Source organism: Bufo gargarizans, chromosome 4 (assembly GCF_014858855.1).
Source record: "Bufo gargarizans isolate SCDJY-AF-19 chromosome 4, ASM1485885v1, whole genome shotgun sequence".
NCBI classification, from domain to species: domain Eukaryota; kingdom Metazoa; phylum Chordata; class Amphibia; order Anura; family Bufonidae; genus Bufo; species Bufo gargarizans.
The window spans coordinates 460,646,391-460,670,445 of record NC_058083.1 but is presented as its reverse complement, the minus strand read 5'-3'; the positions used below and the strand labels follow the sequence as shown (position 1 = coordinate 460,670,445).

Sequence of the window (24,055 nt, the reverse complement as noted above, 5' to 3'; positions counted from 1 at the left end):
ATAATTATTGAAGGGGAACTATCTGTGTGGTAATAGTATTTTCAGGGGGATTATCTGTTTTTGCAGTATATTATTTGTGAGCATAGTGGGCACAGTATTGGGGATGGCAGGATGGGGTGTTAAGAAGGTTGCATAGGAAAGTAGGAAATTAAGATGTCTTTTTGTCAATGGAGTCAAGTGGGAATCAGTGCCACTGTATGCTGTATTTATTTGGAATATTGGTGAATAAAGATCGGGACTATTGAAACGTCTATGCTTGGTGCTGGAGACTTCTTTCTGTTTTTGTGGGTATTTTTGTCAAACTCTGCAGGGACAAGAGATGGCTGAAAGAAATCATCATGGTGGTCTGGTCAGAATGGAGAAGATAAAGAAAGAAAACATGTACATCAGAGGACCCTGTATGTTTTGTAGCGCTGTATTTAATGTTTTACATGTATGTCTTTAACAATAGGCTGGAGGGAAGGGGTTAGATTAAGAAATTGGCATGGGGGGAGTATGCCGTTTCAGTTTTCACCTCAGGGAGCAGGAAGGCTAGATGCACCCCTAGTCAGACAAGCACTTCATAGATATTAGATGGTTGATCAGTTCCACCAAAATCTGTGGGTTTAGCTGATTTAAATCATATGTGTATAGCCACCTTTACTGATGGATGTTGTGGTAATGGTTCTGTTCACATACATTTAGAGCCTCAGACACAAATTCCATCAAATATTAGGGGAAGAATAATGCTGCATGCAATGATCTTTTTCCCATAAAAACAACATGTTGGAAGTCGTTGAGGTAGATTCAGAGCCAGTGTTATGTGCCATGGTACAGGTCCAACAAAGTGGTGTGTTTTGTGCAATAAACTGAACCCACAACAGAGGTGTGAACAGAGCCTTTGAAATCTGTCATGGATGATAGAGGAGATGCCTAGGAAGAAATGATGGGTCTCTTATCTTCCATTATATTGGGAAACAGTTGGCTATTGTTAGCACATAAAATACTGTACATTGTCTATATCATTCTTCTCAATGTTTCTATATCGTACCTTTTGTAAAAGGCACCCTTTAGCCCACTGATACACTGAGCTACAACTGTTCATAGACTAAAGCCATTCCCCTTACCTATTGTTTGGAAGTTAAGAGCTACCATTTGACATCCCGCATTCCAAAAGACCTGAGGCATATAGTTGGATGAATCTACTCGGGTTCCTTTTGGATAAATTCTACTAAGCTGCATTTTGTTATATCTGAAAGTTTCAAGTTAAGAATTGTGAAGAATCAACACAGGTAAAATGGAGATCCTCATAAATGGTGTCAACATGTTGATTACTAGGGTTGAACATGCCAGATTCCCAGTAGACTCCATTGAATATATTTATCAATCAAATTTTCAATTGGTCTTTATTTAAAAAAAATGTTCAGTAGTTTCTGAGATACAGAGGTTAAAAAGCAGTCCATTTGCAAGCTGTCACTTTCTGTTTTCTTTGAATCCCATCATCTGAAGCTCATGTGTAGCCCTTATCTCTGATCTCCTGACCTCATGAATTTTTATTTAAGTCATATTGTTATCAGTTTGAAAAACAATTGAGCTAAAATGAGTGTTTGAGGTCAGTAGATCTACAGCAGTAGAGCTACAACTGAGCCATCAGATGATGAAATTCAAAGAAAATAGAAAGTGACAGCTTACAATTAGACAGATTTTGGACTACAGTATATCAGAAATGAAAATAAAAAAACATTGCAAATTCTTAAAAATTATGTTTAACATAAAAACATGATTTAAACAATAGGTCCTTTTCAAATGTCACATTCCCTTTAAAGAGAAAAAACATCTGAGAAAATGAATTAACCCCCACCACTCCAGAACATGGCCAACATTGTAACAGTGCTCTTTTAAGTTCTAGCCCAGGGATGCTCAACCTGCGGCCCTCCAGCTGTTGGAAAACTACAACTCCCACCATGCCCTTCTATAGGCTGATAGCTGTAGGCTGTCCGGGAATTACACTATGGGAGTTGTAGTTTTCCAACAGCTGGAGGGTCGCAGGTTGAGCATGCCTGTTCTAGCCATACCAATCCTGACTTGTGATTTAGAAGAAAATAACCCTGTTTCTGTCCACCTTTTTTAATGTAGAAAAAGTATGTGTAGGCATATGGTAACTACAACATGCAACAACCTGCAAAATAATCCCATAGGGATGTCTGGCCAGATTATTATAGTTTTAATATCATTTCAAATTGTTGGCAGAATGCTGGAGAGTAACAGATGTACTAGTGCATCTCTTAGAGTATCATCAAAAAGTTTATTTATTTCAGTAATTCAACTCAAAAAGTGAAACTTATATTTTATAGCTTCATGACACGCAGAGTGATCTATTTCAAGCATTTATTTATTTTAATGTTGATGATTATGGCTAACCGCTAATGAAAACCCAAAATTATAATATTGTGAAAAGGTTCAAAATTGTAGACTCATGGTGTCACACTCTAATCAACTAAACACCTGCAAAGGTTTCCTCAGCCTTTAAATGGTTCCTCAGTCTGGTACAGTAGGCGACACAATCATGGGGAAGACAGCTGACTTGACATTTGTCCAGAAGACAGGACAAGGAGGGTAAGCCACAAAAGAGCATTGTTAAAGAAGCTGGCTGTTCACAGAGTGCTGTATCCAGGCATATTAAACGAAACTCGAGTGGAAAGAAAAGGTGTGGTAGAAACTGCAGCCCTGAAAAGGCCATTTGAGAATTTGGGGGAGATTCACAAGGGGTGGACAGCAGTTGCAGTCAGTGCTTCAAGAGCCACCACATACAGCCGTATTCAGGATATGGGCTACAACTATCGAATTACTTGTGTCAAGCCACTTATGACCCAGAGACAAGGTCAGAAGCGTCTTACCGGGCCTGTGATAAAAGCACCTTCGTCACTGGGAGTTGGAGAGGCCTGCTTGCCAGCCTCTTGCCCTGTGACTATGACCCTGGGACACTATTTGCGCATATTGGATTTTAAAGGCACCATGTCATATGCTTGTGTCGGTCCACTGTGTTATATCAAGTCCAAAGTCAACGCAGCCATCTACCAAAAAATGTTAAGCACTTTATGCTTCCCTCTGCTGACAAGCTCTATGGAGGTGCTGATTTCATTTTCCAATAGGACTTGGCACCTGCCCACACTGCCAAAAGTACAAATACCTGGTTTAATAACCATGCTATCACTGTGCTTTATTGGCCAGCAAACTCACCTGACCTAAACTCATAGAGAATAGGGAATCTATGGGGTATTGTTAGGAGGAAGATGAGAGACACCAGACCTAACAATGGAGACGAGCCGAAGGCCGCAATCAAAACAACCTGGGCTTCCATAACACCTCATCAGCGCCACAGGTTGATCGCTTTCATGTCACACTTCATTGATGCAATAATTCATGCAAAAGGAGACACCACTAAGTATTAAGTATGTATATATTGTACATACTTTTCAGTAGGCCAACATTTCTGTATTGAATATAATATTAATAGATCTTTTATAATTGTTTAATTTTCTGAGATACTAAAATATAATGCTCAACATTAAAATAAATAAACTCTTTAAATAGATCACTCTGTTCAATTAATATATATATATATATATATATATATATATATTTATATAATATATGAGTTTCACTTTTTAAATTGAATTACTGAAATTAACTTTTTGATGATATTCTAATTTATTAACATGCACTATTAGGTCTAAAGCACAGGAAATGCTGCATACTGTGCACTATACAGCAGTATGCATATCACAAGCAGTAGATGAACTCTAGTCCTCTGAAGGAAGAAGCACATTAGTATATACAGAAACAAGCAGGCAATAATATGAAGCCAACAATACACAGGTTTTCCTCCCAGTATTATTGGTTCAGGCATATTTTGGGTAATAATCTACAGGTATAATTCAAAAACCTGTCAGCCAGAATCCATAAAGTGCTAGCAATGTCACTTTACATAATTACAGGTGGGAATTGAAGGATATCAATCTATTGTACTATTGGTCCAAAGGGCACAAAAATGTTGCACTATTTAGCTTTAGGACCTAATAAAAGAAATACAGACCCATAAGGGGACTACCGCCTTCCACCTCCGTCAACAGTATATGATAGCTGCCTTGTAAACATGCACATACTGTACATGGCAGCCCGTAACTCACTGGTCAGAGGGGTTGTAGGCATTTCATTCATGAACACAGCAGTTTCCAGAACAAGTCCAGTTTCATTACTAGGCTCCATTAGCCAAACGGGACAACATTTTTTGGTGGTGTTTGGGCTAATAGTTCAGTGGACTCACCTCCAGACTATGTGGACCTTACATAGTATATACCATGTGATGTCAGATTAAGTTTAAGCACCATTTAGTAGTTTCTTTCTCTATTCTGTAGACCCAAAATTTATAGACCTAGTGGAAGCCACAGCTAAAACATTGAAATATTGTGAAGAGTTAAGCGAAGAGAAAAAAGCAGGTTCTCCACATGGTGAACCTTAGATCCATTATGGGTGTACAGTTCTTTCTATTTTATATTTTTTGCCATTTTTCTTTAAATAGATCTGGATTGGCAATTTGGCAGCTCACGCCTTTACCAGAAGAGCCACTGTTTCTCAAAATGTATCAGTTATCATGTAAAATTCATAAACCAGTTATTGAAAGGATACTCTACAAACTCTACAGGAGATTTTGTCAGCTGCTCAAGCCCCTTGGTTTCCACGAAGGAGGACATTTCATAGCTCTTGTTTCTCTCTGCAAAGAAGACATAAGAACAGATATAATATTCATGTAGTAGTTCTAAATAGACAAATTATCAAAATTCTCAAAAAGTTATGGTCCTTCTGTCAGTACAGTAGACTAATAAATGATCACGTACTGTAAGTAGTTATCTCAGTAATCATGAGACCTACTACTATACAAAATATGATCTACGGTGCCTGTCATCATCCAAACTACTGGTGCCATGAATGTGTCAGAGTTAAAGGTGTACTCCAAGATTTTAATATTGATGGCTTATCCTCAGGACAGAGAGATGTGACTACTCGGTCACAGCTGATAGTTAAGGGTGTGGGGTGTCGGAAGCCTGATGATCAGATATAGGTGGCCTATACTGGGGATAGGCCATCAATATTACAATTCTGGACAACCCCTTTAAGTAAAGTTCATTCTTTCAGTGCATAAAAAGACTTTAATTCCATTAGACTGAACATAAACTTCTATTTTTCCTTCTTATAGGTGCAAACCTGATTTTGACTTAAAAGGGCTGTTTGAGAAAATTAACAATCTTGGACATGACCCAAAATGGTCTAAAATTTTATAAAAATAAAAAAGTAAAAATGAAGGGATACTTACCTCTTTCTCCAGTGCCATTCTTTGGTTTGCTGGTCCAGTCTTCCTGACTCTGCTTGTTTTGCAACATGCACTGGTGACATGCAGGTATACATCTTGTAACCACTGCAGCCAATCACTACAGCCACATATCCATCATGCAAGAATAGTATCTGTCCTCTGGTCTATAACAGCTAGGGGTCCTGAGCTGCTTGTTCCTTCTCTCTGCATGACCGCAGTGAGGAAGAGTTAAAATGGACTGGTGGTCACACATGCAACCCCACCTCTCCGTTTAATGTCCTTGAGTTTGGTAGAAACAGCTGAGCTGCCCTTACACTACGTCAAATGACTGCGAAGACTCCACAGACTGATAATATTGGTAGGAGAACCCCTTTACATAAATCTATGCTACCGACTTTTAATACTCTGCTCTTAATATAAATCATGGCTTTTGGTCGTTAATGGTAACATCTCTAGGTTGACATTAGTATAGATCACCCTAGGATTATCACATTGTCATGTAAGAGTACAATTCTGCATTATGCTGTCATGGGAGGACATCTCTGGCCAAGAGCAGAGATCTCAGCAGATTAATCTTACAGAATACACTTACATGTACTGCTATATTAGTATCACCCAGCACATTGTTTGTGTTACCCGCTGACAGCTTCTAGGCTTAGCTCCTTCACTACTTACTGTCTCTGCAAAGTCATAGTAACCTAGACAAGGAACAGATGTAGCGTGGATGGATCTTAAATGTTTTAGTATTCATAAACGTGGAAAAGTCCTTCTTTTTCCAGAGCAATACAAGACAATACATTAAAACAGGCTGTACTGCTGAAAGTAGAACATGCTGGGAGCGCAGTCATCAGTAAGAACTTGTGTCGATATCTGGTTCAGCTATGCCTAAGTACACTACGCACACAGCATTTTACAGATTTGGCAAAATAGTGTATGTGATTCTGTTTTACTACGTAAATAGGTGGGTGGCTCCACCTATTTAAAGAGTCACTGTATGTTCACACAAGTTAATTTAATTTAATAGAGAATGGTGTCAATAGCAAATTTCTATATCACTTAATTTAAAAAATCTGCCAGCATCCACCTGAAAAAAGCTGCAAAGTCATGGCCACTGGGGGACTCAATTCCACTTAACCTGAAGTCCATTTCCTGTTGTTAGGATTGATCCATCTTTAGTAACAGAGACATAGAAGATGGTTCACAGAAAATGGAGGTTTCAGAGCCGGCTGAGATCCTGAGCCTTATAAAAGAACTGCTTCTACACCGCTTCTGAAGAGCAGAGAAGCTCCTGTTTGTCTATATATACTCTATCCCTCCTCATTAGCTTTCTGAGCTCCCTAAATGAAAACAAACATAGTAGGAAGTAAGGGAAGTAAGGTCACTGCAAACATTACTGGCAGATTCCACAGAAGGGAGATGCCTCCTGCTTGTGTAAGAAACTTACCTGTCCAGGCTCCAGTGGCGCGATCTTCAGCTTCTGCTGTTGAGCCACGCCCTCTAGTGACGCAGTCACTGGGTGTAAAACTCTGTTTCTCCCCACTGCATGTGTGCATCGGGGCAGACAGACAGTGTAGCTCACGGACAGCCCAGCTGCCCTATTGTTTTGTCTGTTTTGATGTTGACCTATGGGAGTGTCAGGCACTGGATCAATCTGGCTCTGATCCAGGGACCTGGCCCACTTTTTAAATACCCCATTGCCATATTACCATTGACAGTTATAGTCTTTGGGCTCACTAGCGTTTTTTCTTGTTCCTGCTCTTGATCACCTTGTTATCTCGTGCTCTCACCTCAGCTCATTTCCTGACCTGCTTTTGTCTCTTGTTTTGGTACTGCACAGCCCGTCTGGTTCTGACCCATTTTGTAGGACTCCGCCTTTGTGTTTGTCTGTATTGTGTATTGTCCTGCACTGATTTATTGTAGGGGCTGTTGTCTAGTTGTGGTTCTGCCATTTAAGGCTTATATTGCTAGTAGGTAGGGAAAGCAGGCTGGGTACTAAGGGCTCACTATCCTTGTCTGTCCCTAACTACAGTCATTACAGCTTGTGAGAGAAATGTATATAGCTGTGCAGCTGAAACAGGGAATGATATGGCTGAGAAAGACATCAGGAAAGCTAAAAAAAAAACTGCTTCTACAATGTAGCCCAGCCATTATGCAAACTTTTTTATAAAGCTCAGGTACGTTTAATTTGTTTTGTCCAAGATTTTAATACTGATGACCTATCCTCAGATTAGGTCATCAGTATCTGATCAGTAGGGGTTTCACACCTGGGACCCCTGCCAATCAGCTGTTTGAGAAGGCACTGGCGCTCCTGTGCCATGACCTTCTCTCAGCTTTCCATAGGCTGATTGACATCATGTTCATTGGTCATATAGCCTAGCAGCAGCTCAGCGCCATAGAAGTGAATGGGGCTGAGCTGCAATACCAAGTACAACCGCTTTACAATGTATGGCACTGTGTTGGTGAGCCGAGAGAAAGCAGCGGTGCTCACAGGAGCATTGCTGCCTTCAAAAAATCGGGTGTTGGACCCCCACAGATCCGATACTGGTGACCTATCCTCATGATAGTTCATCAGCATCCAAATCCTAGAAAACCTTTTTAAGGCTATGGCTACATGGTGATCTTGATCGCGACTGATTGAGTGACCAATGATCGTTGTGTAGAAGTGCCACTGAACTGAATGGAGTCACAATGCAACTTGCAAGCTGTCATGACTGTGAAGCCAAAATTGCAAAAAAATACAACACTATTGGATTTTTTTGTGATTCCGGGGTGTCAGAAACTTCCAAATCATGCTGAAACCCCATTCATTTCAATGGCTGCACACAGTAATCTTTGGTTGTGCAATGGGTGTCATGGTCAAGATCACCATGTAGCCCCAGCCTTAGGCCTCATGCACACAGCTGATCCACAAAATACGGATATAGGCTGTGTGCATGCCCTACATTCCTCGGCCCCTAAAAACATACAAGAATAGGACATGTTCTATAATTTATGTAATGGCCACATGGATGCAGACAGGACGTGACTGACATCTGTGTGCTATCTGCATTTTTTGCAGCCCCATAGAAATGAATAGGTAGGCATGCGATTTGCAAAAAATGTAAATTGGACGAAGACCAGAAATACGGTTGCGTGCATGAGGCTTAAAGAGTTACTGTAACTAGAAAACTTCAAAATCACTTAATTTAGAAATGATGCCTGCATATACCTGAAAGAAAGCTGTAAAGTCATGGCCACTTGGGTGGTACCTTGGAACCGAACTTGAGTTTGGGAAATGTTTTTTTACAGTACAAATTAATTTATGAAGTTATTGCATGAAGTCCCGCGAGATTTCGTGAAGCAATAACTTCGGCTCATCGGAGCCAATACACTCTAATACTGTACGGAGCTCCTGCTCCGTATAGTATTCGAACAAAGTTTTATGCAAATCGACTTCAGATGTTTCCTCCGAAGTCGATTCACTCATCCCTACTACACATAATTAGTTTTACATTAATATAAAACATTCCCCTTTATTATGTACAAATGATGTGTTCCAGAATTGACACTGGGTTTGTACTAGATGCGATTCCTGCATAACAGATGTATGCTACTGCCATTTGTAAGAAATCCACCTCAGTCCCTGTATGTCCTGTCCTCAGAATTGATTGTCACCTGAATGTGTCACTTACTTTTAGAAATCTCAAAAGACTCAAACTTCACCGGCTGAATATAGTTCACCAGGTTGGACATCTCCTCTGTGGCACTGGCTTCATTTCCAGCGGTGCCCTACAATCAAAAGGAACAAATCGTGATATCTTAAAAAAATAATAATTGCATGAAGCTAATGAAATTAATGAAAATGTGTATTTGACATCTAATTATCTAAAAAGAAGTGAAGAAATGTGATAAATGGGGGAACAGAAGGAAGAAAAAAAGAAGGGGCAAGGAGGAAGGGAGGGTGGAAAAGAAGGAGAGATGAAAGGAAGCAAGATAATAAAAAGGGAAGTAATGGGGGATGATAACGGAAGGAGAAAGGGAGAAAGTAGGATGGAAGCAAAGAAGGAAGAAGGGGCGAAGCAAGGAAAGAAAGGAAGATACAAGGAAAAGGGAAGGAAGCAGGGAAGTAAAAAAAAAAAAAAAAGAAGGACATTAGGAGGAAGGGAGGGCATAAAGGAAGGAAAGAGGAAAGGAAGAAAAATAGGAAAAGGGGGGTAATAAAGGGAGGGAGAAAGTAGGAGGGCATTAAAGAAGGAAGAAAGGGCAAAGGAAGGAAAGAAAGGAAGGTAGAAGTAAAAAGAAGTAAAAAGGGAGGAAGGAAGTATGACTAAGGGAAGTAGGGAGGGTAGATGGAAGGGAAGGAAGGACAGAAGTATGGAAGGAAGCAAGGAGAAGAATAATGATGGAAGTACAGAGGTAGGGAAGGAAGGGAGGGGGGGTTGAGAAAGAAAAGAAGAAGAAGGAGGGAAGTCAACCAATGACTATCACTCTAATATGGACCGTGATAAAGAAAACAATCCAGCACACTGTGTTATTGTACTATGCATTTGGTGCATATTGTATGTGTTGTGTTTGCACTAATACTGTAAATGGAGGGAAAGCAAATCAAATAATCTACTGTGTGCGCAGTCTGTATTACCAAAATACTACAGTAATTTAGTCATTCACATTCTTTGCGGCTGTAGCTTTGCTTACTACATACAGGATCTAGTCACCTGCAGTTGCTTTGGGGCCAACGAGGAGGGGGATAATTGTGACCCACCTTTAATTTAATAACAACCACCTTCTTTATTTCATAAAACAAAAAGACTCAGAGAACACTAGACAATGGCATACCAATATTCTTCATGAATAAGCAGCGTCCTAATGTTTACTGTGTGTGAGAGGGACACGCTACCTCCAGAATGGATGCGCTATGGTCTTCAATAGGTGTTATGCAGCAAGACATACTGTATGTGCACCATATAGGAAGGGTTTTTAATTGATGTCCTAGTTTATAAAGGAATTTACTGTGACGTTCCCCTGTATTTTCAGATAATACAACACGTGATGCCTCCATATTAAATCATGTTCAAAACCCATAAATGTTGTTTTAAACAAAAGCCAAGAAACTTTACAATATAAATTTCATTTTCTGAATATATAATGGAAACATTGGGGGAGATTTATTAAAAGAGGCTGTCCCATCTGGACATTTATGGCATAACGATAAAACATGTCATAAATATCTGACAGATCTGGAAGCTGCTCCTACCTCAAGAATGGGACCCTACCATTAATGGAAAGAATGTTGTGCATCCATAGCTTTCTCTATTCACTGCTATGGAATTTTTGAAAATAGTGGGGAGCTATTTTTGGCAGTCCCATAGCGGTGAATAGAGGAGTCCCTACACGTGTGTGCAGTGCCCCACTGAAGAACAGTGCTCCACTGTAAAAGAGTTTAGATGTGTATTTCCTGTATTCAGGCTGCTAAAGACCAAAACTGTTATTTACTACATATTTTTGACTTGAGCTAACATGCTGTATCAACCGACCACTAGGTGGACCCAGTTAGAGCCAGTCTAGTCTAGTCCAGTGTGAGTCAGCAAGAACAGTCTAGACACTGATGGGGGCAGACTCAGCTGCTCCATGCTCTGGGTTGAATCAGCAGGAAGCAAAGCAAAGTTACAGAATAAGCAGAGAGAAACAGAGAAAAGGAGATATACTGTAGGAGCATGCCAGATGGAAAGAGGAGGTGTAGAGTAGAAGCTCATTGGAGAATTGCTGTCTGACAAAGACTGCTGAATCTCCATTGCCACATGTCTGGGAGAATAAGTCTTATGGTGCTTGGACACACTTGAAGAGCAGATTGGCCATATACATAAGAAATATCCAAATCCAACAGTGGATTTCGTAGAGGTGAACTATAAGTCTAGCAACCTGTTCAAAAAAGGTGTAGAGCATAGTCTGACATTAGGGAACCACCTTGTGGTAGCACTGCATAGAAAACCAGAAGTATTACACGCCATGCCTGGATGCTTGTAGAGAAGTCAGCTAGATAAGTGCTCGAGAGAGACAAACTTGCCTGTTAACTCAGATTGCAGCCATGAGAACTATAAAATCTGTGAAAATTGCACTTGAGCAACATCACCAGTCCAATGCATATGAAATAAATGTGCCTAAACTTGAATCTTCAGTAAGGGACTGTCCTGTGCTACTACATTGCATGGGCATCTACAGCTGCATTAAGGGACACTACCTTGCACCTGAAAACCTTTAACACAAATGGCACCTCAAACGTCATCAGGCAGGAGGACCCCAGAATTGGAGTGTGCCCTGAAGGGAAGAAAGGTGCGCCCTTCCACATCACTGCACGGGTGCAGGGAGCACCACAACCATAAGTACTACTATCACTACTCCTATCAAGCCACCCACACTTACGCAGGCCCCTGTGGCACGCTGCATGTGTGGTCCTTTTCAATAAATGCTGTGGGACTTCTAAATATAGCTAAACTAGCATGCCTGGCTACTTTTGTAAGTCCCATTATAGCAAATAGATAGGGTGCTGTGCATCCCAATGGGAAAATGGTCCAGAGAGTCAGGGTTTGCAGTAAATAAGTATGCTTCTTTACTGGAGGAACTCAAGGGCAAAACAATACAGGTAAGGCACTGAGCTGGCTTTATCAGTCTCCGCTCTCGTAGCAGAAGGTTCTGTGCTGAGGAAAGGCCTGAACTAGCTGCCTCTCTCTTTCTTAGAACTCTGGTACCCTGGCCAAGGATTGGTGACCCAGAGTCTGGTGCAGGGTATCCCCATCTCAGTGTCTTATTTTAGTCACTAGTGCAGTCTGGCAGAGTCTGCCCTACTAAACACTGGTCCCTATCAGCAGACAACTAACGGCTCTGACTGTTTTACTTTTACATAGTTTCTAACTGGTCTAGAACCTTCTAGTGGGAGGGGTAGAGCTGGAGAATCACAGCCTAACAGAAACAATGCTGCAGTTCAAGAATAACATAGACTTGTATTGGGTCTCAATAAAAGTCAATGGGAATGACTAAACAGTTTTCAGTTGTAAACAATAGCCTGACAGAGCTATAGTAGACAGTGAAAAGTTCATTGCGTCTGTTTTTTTCCCTCCAAAATTCAGCTCTGCATAGTCCCTTATGACAGCAGTGGAAAATTCTAGCTTCTCAGTGCACAGCATGGAAATTCCCAAAGTCTCTTAATGTGAACTGGCGGCAGATCAACCCTTTCCACAATAGTGTGAAAAACACTAGTGTGAAAGTAACCCTTCAAAGCGTACTAAAGTAGTGAGTTGATGGCTTTGCATAGTAGTAATAGGGGGAAAAGTCCACAAATGTCCAGACTTCAAAGTACCCCTGCTCCAGGACACTACAAATTCATCATGGCTCAGCCATTAACAGAGGAATCCTAACCTATTAACTGGATGAAGAATAGTGCAGAAACTTTACGTTAAGTAGTTGTGTGGGATAAAGGACAACTATATTTAGCTTTAAACATAACAGAAATGTCTCTCTTTTGTCAAGCATCAATGAGATTTACTAGTTTACTGTTGCCATGAAATATGTATATATGTTAGAGATGAGCGAAGCTTTGCCGAACTTTACAAAACAATTTGCTTCGTGATTAATTACTTTGTCATGAAGTGCATTTCTTTGTAAATGCCCATGATGAGAACATAGTCCTATCACTAGTCAGACCACACATGGAGTACTGTGTACAGTTCTGCGCTCCTGTGAACAAGGCATACATAGCAGAGCTGGAGAGGGTTCAGAGGAGGGCAACTAAAGTAATAACTGGAATGGGGGGGCTACAGTACCCTGAAAGATTATCAACATTAGGGTTATTCACTTGAGAAAAAAGACAACTGAGCTGAGATCTAATAACTATGTATACCGTAAATATATCAGGGGTCAGTACAGAGATCTCTCCCATCATCTATTTATCCCAGGACTGTGACGAGGGGACATCCTCTGAGTCTGGAGGAAAGAAGGTTTGTACACAAACACAGAAGAGGATTCTTTACGGTAAGAGCAGTGAGACTATGGAACTCTCTGCCTGAGGAGGTGGTGATGGTGAGTACAATAAAGGAATCCAAGAGGGGCCTGAATGTATTTCTGGAGTGTAATAATATTATAGGATATAGCTACTAGAGAGGGGTCGTTGATCAAGGGAGTTTTTCTGATTGCCTGATTAGAGTAGGGAAGGAATTTCTTTCCCATTAAAGGGAACCTGTCATCAACTTTATGTTAACCTCAATGAGGGCAGCATAAAATAGTGACAGAAATGCCGATTTCAGCAGTGTGTCACTCATGAGCTAAAAGTAAGTGGTTGCCCCGAACCAACATCATAATCATTGCAGCACAGGCCTTGAAAAGAGTCAAATCTACCTGAGAAGAGTCCTGGTTATTCATAATCTCCTGCTCTCCCCGACCATCTGCTGATGATTGGCAGTTCTCTCCTAGAGAGAAAGGGAGAAAACTAGGTAGAAGCCTGTCAGTCATCAGCAGGTGGGCAGGAGAGCAGGAATTTATGAATACCCAGGACTCTTCTCAGGTGTCCGTGACTCTTTTCCAGTCCTAATCTTCAATAATTGTGATGCTGGTTCTCGGCAACCACTTACTTTTAACTTTTAAATGACAGACCGCTGAAATCAACTCACCTGTCTCTACTTTATGCTCCCGTTAGTATGGGTAGCATAAAGTTGATGACAAGCTCCCTTTAAGTGGGGAAAATTGGCTTCTCCCTCGCAGGACTTTTTTTTGCCTTCATTTGGATCAACTTGCGGGTGGTCTCTTCGCGCTCAAATGGATGACGTAAGTATTTTTTTTTTTACCTCCATTGCAGGGAAAATTTCCGCTAAGCATGAGGAAATTCGGCTTCTCAGCAAATCAAAATTTTCCAAAAAATTCAGATCGAAGTCCACTTCATGAACTTTGATTCGGTCAACACTTATATATAGTATTCTAATGGAAACACATTTTTTATATTTTATATAGGATATAATTTGCATTCATAATCAAGCAAATAAAATAAAAAAGGTAGCAGTAACAGCTACCAGGTAAGCGGGGGCCCAGTTACAGATTTTTCTTTGTGGCCACTGAGCTCTAAGTTGCACCTCTGCATACCTCTGCGTAACTGAAGGAACTGAAGGAAAACGTTTTCACGTCTTAAACACTAGATGGCAGTATAACACTGCTTTCCTATTCATCAGTACTACATAGATTTATATAGCCCTGCGAGCTGATAGGTGTTAGATAATGTTCTTTCTATAAAATAATATATATTTAATCTGTATTATTCTAGCTATTTATACAGATGAAGCGGAGGCAGAGCTAAATGTGTCCAATGTGACAGACATGGATTTGTCATTTATTACACTCAGTTGCTATAGAACTGTGTGTTACATATTTCAAATGCATCTAAGGCTATGTTCACATCTGCGTTGGAGGTTCTGTTAGGAGCCTCCGACACAAAGTTCGACAAAAATAGTGGAGGACATAGTACATGCAGTACTTTTTTCTTTGCTCAAAAGAAAATGTTCTCCCGAACAGAAACCGAATAGATCCCATTATAGAGACTGGCATCTGTTAGCTTCCGCTCGCATCAATTATGTGCCGAATTCTGTACTTCTGTTATTTCTGTTCTGCTTCTATAACGGAACAGAAGAATGAAAAATTATAGCGCTGATGTGAACATAGCCTTATCTCAAATAAGCTGTCAAATGACAATTTCAACACTACTACATCGTAGTAAGATACTGACATCCACTCTCCCTATTATAACAAGATGGTACTGTGCTCACAAAGTGTCGTAATCATCACATATACAATACAGTTAAAAACCTTCTGTTTTCCATTATACACAGTTAAAGGGATCATCAAGAAATAAAGGCATTGATAAACACATAAGGAAACATTTATTAAGACCAGCTATTACATGCCGCTACTCTCTCAGGCCATTGCTTCCACTGCAGTGGAAAGGTGTTTTGAAGAGCCAGGCCAATAGTAAATGTATAACAGTCTCTCTTTACATGCAAAATATACGTTTTAGTAAATCCAGACGTAGACAGTACAAAGTGCTGTTTAAGGTATGGTGACTGGATATGTGGCAATTAATTGGCACTTGTGGATATAGGTGTCCACTGCTTGATATAGGTCTGAAACTCGACTGGCCTAGGAGTGGTCCAAGTAATGGGTGTCTGCTCTGTAGTCCCTAGCGTAAAGCAGGCGCACTTTTGCTGGTCACTCTGCTGACTAAGACATTGTAGCCTCTATGATGGAAGCAGTCTTGGTTCTAGGAATCTCTCTGGAGTTCTCACAGGAGAACTTGACTCGAATTCCCCCTCCTGGCAGGCAATAGGATCAGCCCACTCCTACCAAGAGGGGAGGAACAGGGTGGTTAAACTTGTTCCTGCCAACCATACCTCTCATATTGGTGCACTGGGCATACATATAACATACACATAATATAAAATTATATAGGATGCAAATGCAGGTACTGCACAAGCCTCCTAACAATTGTGCTGCTCCTTGTTCCAGAACTGAAATCTATACCAACAGATACGCTGGTGTAGATGTTAGGTGTCGTCTATGCTTGTTTCCTGGTGTAGATTATGATAAATATGTTGGGTGATTCCACTCCATCCTCTTTTTGAAACAGTTGCAAGCGCAGAAGAAAACTCCCAAAAAGGAGTACAATTTTGCGCAAGCAGGACATGCGCCCAATTTTCAACTTTTTGACTGTATTTTTCTGGCATGCAGAGGATAATAAATGTCCTGCATTGTCTACATGTAACTGGAGCTCTTTCCATGGGATAAAATCTTTAAAAAAAACTTGTGTTCAAACAACCTTGTATATTTGCCCCCCCAATTAACTAATTCCGTGCAGAATACATTTATATACAAAATCTGAAATAGGAGGGGGGGGATTATCAATTTATAAGTAAATCAATGGTTCTCAGAGAAAGCCACAATAAATCAGAAACATATAATCGTTCACATGAGATGCAGCCAAGCACTTTCTAGCTGATACGTTACCCGGAGTAAGTGATTACCTGCGGTACATCACCATCATCAACATGGCAAGCAGAGACTGTGGTCGATATAATGATAGGGTTTGTTATAAAGCAAGATACGTGTATTCATAATTAAAATGGTTTTCTGCTGATGGCAGGCCAATCAGACATGCTATAAGTGTCGTTGGAGATGTAGCCGTTGTGTCACCTTCTGCACTCTCACTGGAATTGTAGCAAAAAAGCAAGTGAAGCTCATATATCCAAAATAGTATAAATTTATTTGCTGGTGCCTAACTGCACCTAACGCAGGACGTACCTGAAGACATGATGATCGCCCAAAAGGATAAGTGGCCCTAAACACAAGACCTCGACGCGCTTTTCACCTCTACGGCTTCGTCAGGAGGTATCAGAGTATGAAGTAACAGGGTATATATAATCGAGATAAGTAGTGGGAGGGTTTACCTGGGTTGCGAACACCATGATCCACGGAGCCATCTCTCAGCGCGTCCCTGTCAATGCACCACGCATGCGCAGCGCATATTTGACGTCACGGAGCACGTTGAGATGGTGCCGTGCAGCGCATGCATGGAGCCGCAATGTTTTGCTTCGCTAAGCATAATGTATATAGAGGAATGGTGCTGTTGCACCCTAATATGTAAATTTCAGCACCCAGGAATATGGGATTATTGTAAGGTCTAATATGGATGATTGTTATATACAGAGATCCCTATTTTCCCAAATTGTACCTGTCATTCCTGAGATGCAGTGATATCTGCTATTTCAATAGGAACCATCCGCTGGTGTTTGCGGGTTACCTGCATTCCATTGGGTCGCGGCTCCACGCATGCGCTGCACGGCGCCATATCAACGTGCTTCGTGATGTCATGGACTAGGCGGTAGATATACTGTATCAAGCCTGTTAGTTACATGTTGTCCATGACTGTTTGGGACGTTGCTGTGTTTTTCATGGACATCCAAGGATATTTTATCGTGTATCACGTTATTTAGTCCCCCTATTGGGGTGGTATTATCATCAGTGATATAGATTTGGGTGTCTGTGTACCACAGTACCTGACCTGGTATCCACTAAATGCTGACTAGCTTTGTGGAGATACATGAGAGTTTAGTTGTGTATACCTTGCCCTTTGCTTCTCTGTATACTGTTTTCCACCTGCCTCTTTTTTTCTACATATTTTAATATATAATAAATTGATACTATTTTGGATATATGATCTTCACTTGCTTTTTTGCTATGATATTGGATGTTTTTCCAAGTGGAATGTTGTGCTGTCAAGTATAGACAGAGAGGTTTTGTAGGTTTACAACTCTCACTGGAATTGACAGGAGTTTCAGCTTTAAGACTCCATCAATATGGTGTAATAGGCAATAACAATTTTAGGAGAAATGATAAGAAAACACTATATGAACCGCTAAGGCAGGGGAGTCCGGCAGGCTGTTCCGTCGGGTGAACAGCCTGTCGGATCCGTCCTGCCGCTAGTGAACGTGTGCCCCGGAACTACCGCTCTGGCCCCATTAACAAAAATAGGGCGGGGCGGATTTCCGGCGGAGGCACGGCGAGAGGCTGCCGGAATAAAACTACGACATGTCCGACATTTATTCCGGCAGCCTCTCGCCATGCGCTGCCGTCCCTCCGCCGGAACTCCGCCCCACCCCCATTATAGTCAATAGCGCCGGAGCGGTATTCCGCAGGGCACACATTCACTAGTGGCAGGACGGATCCGACAGACTGTTCATTCGACGGAGGTTCGTGCCGCTAGTGTGAAAGTAGCCTAAACACGGTATAACCAACAGTCAATAATAAGACCAAAGAGTTACTGAAATTCACTATAAGATGTCAATACTGGCACACAGCTGTAAAATAATACTACCATACAGTGACAGTGTCCAAATAACACTGCCATACAGTGCATAAACGATAGCACCATTATAATTGATCCAGGCAACCATACAGATCAGGATATCCGTCAGCAGCTCATCTTGGCAGGTAAATGGAAAGTGCCCTGTTGTAGTTGGGTATGCATGGTGGTGGTGGTGGGTTGAAAGAGAAAATAAACAATTATTATGCCCCTGCTTTAAAGGGGTATATTCTACATGTTTCAAACCAGCACCTGGATCTGAATACTTTTGTAATTGCATGTAATAATTTTTTTTAGCATAACCACTAAGTTATTTAATAAAATGCATCTGTATAGCGCCTCTTGCTGTTTTTTTCTTATTTCTTTGACCTGCTCACTGAGATGGCCGCACATGCTCAGTTTCATCCTTCAGCTGCCCTCCTGAGCTGTGATAGGCAGAGCTGAGACACGCCCCCTTAGCTGCAGCAAAAAAGACACTCCCCCTGAGCTGTCAGCTTGATATAAATCTAGCAGAGCAATGAATGGGGAGATCTCTGGATCCATGTGAGGCACAGGGCTGGTTCTAGCTTTGTTAGAAAGAGATTGCCATGTACTACATGATGCCTGATTTTCATGTTCACAGTAGTCAAGGGATAACCCCTTGAGAGAGAATCTGTGAGAAGAATTAAACCTATTAAAACGGGCATACTACCTGGTATGGTTGATCCTGCTGATTAATATCATATCTGTCTTGTGAAAATCTGTTCCTGAAATTATTATTATTTTTATTCCATATGTAATTGAGGACTTCAGTCCACTGAGGGCCCTAGCCCCTAGGTGCAACTTAGCTCTTCCGCTAGGGCCCACCCCTCTGTGCTTGAAGCTCTCATTTGCATATGGAGTAAAAGGTGTAATTTTAATCAGCAGTATCAGCCCTACCAGGCTGTATGCCTGGTTTAATAGGGTTAACCCTGCTGACTGATGCTCTTTTATCTAAGCCCTGCAGATAGGTAACGATGATTAGAGTACCCTTGGTGAGGCATGGGCATAGTCCCTCTTTCATGCCATTCAAAGTGAATAGTACAGTGTCTTAATCTACTGTGCAAAGTTCATAAATTCTAAAGAGGTTTTCACCGCAATGCATCTGCTGGATAATCCAGTAACAAATGGATGGTTAGGGAAACTGATGCTTAGCTGAACATAACAGAGAAATTGTGCGACTGGAAAATAAAGGGATTTGCTGTTATAAATATTATCAAAATGTATTATATATTTTTGGTAAAATAAATAAAGCTTATTAGATGTTGTCACAAAAAGTACAACTTGTGGCACATGCATTATTACATATTATCGATTGATCTCAGTATATAAATCCTGCACACATGATTATATTATACTCTTTGCTCGTATGGGAGTCATCTGTACTCACACATAAGGCATGTAATGGACAGATGGGCACCTGTTCCCTGTCTCCTCCAGACCGGCAGCCTGACAGCTACCTGCTTTATCTCCCCCAGCACTTGTAGCAGTGACCGGTACAATGGCTGCTGAGCACAGACTCCAGTGCATCAAGGTAAGGTAAGTAACACCACCTCATAGTCACCACTTGTCTATTGCTGTCCTTTGTACAGGGATGACCCTTTGCCTGACGATTTGGACCTTGGCGTTACTTTCTGATATCGACCCCTGTCTTGGAATTGTTTCTGATTATTGTTCTCTGATTTTGTCTTGTCTGTCAGTCTGTCCTGGTATTGACTTTGGCATGGTTTAGTTACTGATTTGTGTCTCCTGATTCCGTGCATTTTTGCCACTCCTGGTTTGACCCGGCTTGTCTATTTCAGCTTTGACTCTACTTGGTTTTGGCAAATCTGTCACTAGTTTATTATTTTGTCTCCTTGGTACCTTCCCGTATAGACCTTAACACTTTATTAAAGAGGGACTATCGACCAGCTGTGGGCAATCAACTAGGACGAATCGTGCAAATAGGTAGGGACAGTGGTTGGGGTAGAACAGTGTCTCACTTGTTCCCACCATGACAAATAATTTTTTATGTCACCATACTATTGATGTGACAGGTCATAGAGTTTACTGTGGTTTCAGAAAGAAATAATTAAATGTAGGAATAGTGCCTTGTAATATAAGACTCCTTGCATGCCAAAAAGTTGTACATGCTATTTGGTACTAAGTGGTAACCTGGTTTAAATTCCCCCACAATTACAGTACTTATTACCACTGTAGAACATAGATATATCCACTGAGTATTTCTGTATCACTGTGAGGAGCAAAGATTAGAGGGTATTTCTGGTTGAACTCAATTGGAGAAGGGCTGCAATACCCAACTCCGTCCTCTACAAAATGGACAGAGCTATGTAGTTTCGGCTCTAACTTCCAACACTGGAGCTACTGCAAAACAGCTTATTGGCAGGGGTGCAGAGTGTCGGCACCCAGTGATCACAACATATTGAAGGCCTATCCTGAGGATAGGCCATCAATATAAAAGTATAAAAGAAAAAGGGACAACTCTTATTTTATTTTATTTTAGCTTTGTAAATTAGAAAGAGATAATGCAATTGTTTTTATGTTTATTTTTTATCCCATGTAATAGTAAAGTCATCATTACTCAGTCAAAGAACTATGCTGGATCAGCCTGCCAGCTAGTGTGAAGCTAGCCTAAAGGTCCACCCTCCTGGGTCTGTGGCCAGGTTAAGACTGGAGATGAATACAGTAAAGATGTAATCTTGAAAATTTGTAAACTTTGTAGAATTATTCACATCAAGATGTATTATTATTTGTTAGCAGGACAACCAGACCACTGAATGAATTAAGCCCCTAGGTTCTCATACTCCTTCAGACCCCAGATCTGAATCTAACTTAAAAAATACCCCAAATTATACCTCTAAACTCCTTCAGACCCCAGATCTCACCCTAACATCAAACATACAGTAAACCAGACCTCTAAACTCCTTCAGACTTCACGCTAGACCCCTAAAATTAATTCAGACCCTAAGCTAGACTAAGATTTATTAGACCTTAGATCAAGGGAAAAAAAGAAGGATATGGTATATACTGAAAAGCTCTGCTACTGGCTAGCATCAGGACATTGTGGCAGTTCCACTTCTGAGCACCTACATGCATTGGAGAACACATTTCCTTCCTCAAATGCATCTACAGGCAGGTCTGCTAGCTGGGCATCCCCAGTCTGGATTAAGATTGAGGACCACTGGTGTATAATGTTTCTACACTGTCATATCAAGGCCTCAGACCGTATAATAGAGATGTCGTTCCATCCTTTTCCCTCTGGTGACCCTGCCTTAGTCTTCACATCAGAGCTAACAAGTGAACTACAGAAAACTGAAATTGTCAGTCTACTGTGCTAGTCGCCAGTGTGAAGATTTTTATATTTTTTTCATATGGATAGCTGCATTAAAAAATGCTTGAAATAAAATTTAATGATACATTTCCTTTAAGAAGAACAAAGTTTCTGGGGGAACGTGAGGACAGTCAATAGCAATTATGGAATTTAAAACCTTACAAATGATGCACCGAGCCAAAGGCCTATCTTAACATATAAACTGATATATGACATTGTCCAATTACATTACTCTAAAGTTAGAAGCTGGAGATGCCTGTGTTTGCATAATTGAAAGAATCATGTCTTTGGCACGCTTTCGCTTTTTCTTGGCTCAGGCTGCAGTAGGTGACACATAGACACAGTACTTGAGTTTATTGATAATAATTCTTGACGCACTTCAGTCCGTTAGATGTCTGGAAAGCGGCTGGCTAAAATAGAAATCAGTGGATTCCACTTGTACTACAGCAAAACGAAAAATGCTTCTAGACTGTAAAGTATCGAAGATACTTACGGTATAATATATGTTATACACAGCAATGATTCTGTGCAATGTAATTGCTTCATTACCGGAGGGTTTACCTCAGGGCCGGCGCTACCATAGAGGCAAGGGGGGGCAATCGCCCCCGGGCTCCGCTCCTTAGGGGGCCCCCGGCCCCTAGCACCGGCCCAACTATTATATTATCTTATGATTATCTATATAATTGAATAATTGATTCTTCTTGGTGTCGGTGTCACACTCTCACAACAATGACACAGACAGACAGTGTCTGAACTCTGTGGGCCGGCGCTGGCAGCCATGTAATTAATAAATTAAACTCACTCACTGGGCGGCTGGAGACTGGAGTGTCTGGACTCGTCACTCTGGAGTAAAGTGTGGAGGGGCCCCCCGCCGGACGCAGGCGGCCACTGACTGTGCCTGCGCTGCGCTGCCGCTGCTTGTCCCTTTAAGAGATTCAAGACTGGAGCAGCAGCGGCATGCACGGCACAGGTAGGCATGTCTACGTCTGGCTGAGATGCCCCCCCGCCCAGAGCAGAGAACTTGGAGGAATCGGATTAAGGTGCACTGAGCAGGAGGCATTGGCAATGGCATAGAGGCAAGGAGAACTTGGAGAAGGAGCAACTAGCAAAGCAGCAACTCCAGCAAGAAAGCAGATACGGATTGGATATCAATGGCATTTGGCAGCCAGAACCATCCACAGCCCAGAGAGCCCAGTCTGACACTCTGCCAGCAGCGCCAGGGAAGGCCCGCCGCCCACAGTCAGAAGGCAGCCAGCCCCCAGCCAAGTTCCAGTCTGGTAGGTTCATAATTCATTGGTTAGGCCGAACCGCGGCCTGGATTCCTGCTGTGAGCAGGAGCGCACGGCGTCATTGGTTGCTATGACGCCGTGCGCTCCCTGCTGCCGCCACAGTACAGTAATACACTGGTATAGATCATACCAGTGTATTACTGTATTGTGGCGGCAGCAGGGAGCGCACGGCGTCATAGCAACCAATGACGCCGTGCACTCCTGCTCTCAGCAGGAATCCAGGCCGCGGTTCCACGGACCGCTCACGGCCGTGAAAAACGGGCGTGTGCGTTCAGCCTTACATTGTTTTTTTGTTAATGAAATTGGATCGGATCCATGATCCATCCATCCATTCCCAGTGTTTCCCACTCAATGACTTACTTAGTCCGGCACTATCTCACCCGTCCGGGACGTCCCAGTGTACTACTAGCCTGGCCTGCGGCCCTGGTTCTGTTTGTGTTTGGAGTCAGTTGGACTGGAGAAATGTGTATTTGGTGGGGGGGCAGTTACTGGTACTACCATCCCCCCCCCAAATGCACATTTCTCCAGTCCAACTGTCCAAACAGAACCAGGATGGGCTAGTATACTGGCACTGGGACGGGTGAGATGGTGCCTGGGATGGATGGATCCGATCCAGTTTAATCAACCAACCTACCAGCAATTGGAGTCAGTTGGGGGGGGGCCCTTATTTTTTTCCGCCCCAGGGCCCCATTTCACCTAGAACCGGCCCTTTACCTCCTTCTTTACCAGGCCATTTTTTTTTAGTTTTACCAATGGCGGTATCCAACTGCAAATAGCTGATTCATTTCTAAGCACACCTATATGAATTTGACATTATTTTTCACAGGACATCTCAGAAATGTCTTTTGTACCATTAGATAGCAAGATATAATATAAAAAAATATTTAAGGAAAAAATGTATTTATTTTTTTATGAACAAAAAGGGGGAGGGGAGAATGTATGTGTATCCATAATCTGCTACACTGTTACTAAAACTAGCAACTATAGCTGTAACTTTTAAAAAAATAATTATTTTCTTTATTTCACATTTTTTTTATTCTTTTCATAGATTTTTCACATTAAGAAACACAGGGTCCAGCAGCTGCCATCCCATAAAAGTCTTCATCATATAGAAATCACATATGTGTATTCCACAAAATGACTTTCATATTCAAAACCCGTCCCTTCCACATTTATTTAACTTTTTATAAAATGTT

At 41.5% G+C, this 24,055-nt stretch overlaps 1 protein-coding gene across 1 annotated transcript in view; it reads right to left on the bottom strand.

Moving 5' to 3' along the window:
- PLCB1 (phospholipase C beta 1) overlaps positions 1-24,055 on the bottom strand; it is an 882,984-nt gene that overhangs the window by 243,901 nt on the left and 615,028 nt on the right. The window contains exons 16-18 of the mRNA XM_044292378.1: positions 9,022-9,118; positions 4,669-4,753; positions 1,107-1,231 (exon numbers count right to left, since the gene is read on the bottom strand). Of these exons, the coding sequence (XP_044148313.1) occupies positions 1,107-1,231; positions 4,669-4,753; positions 9,022-9,118 (307 nt within the window). The remainder of the gene's footprint in view (positions 1-1,106; positions 1,232-4,668; positions 4,754-9,021; positions 9,119-24,055) is intronic.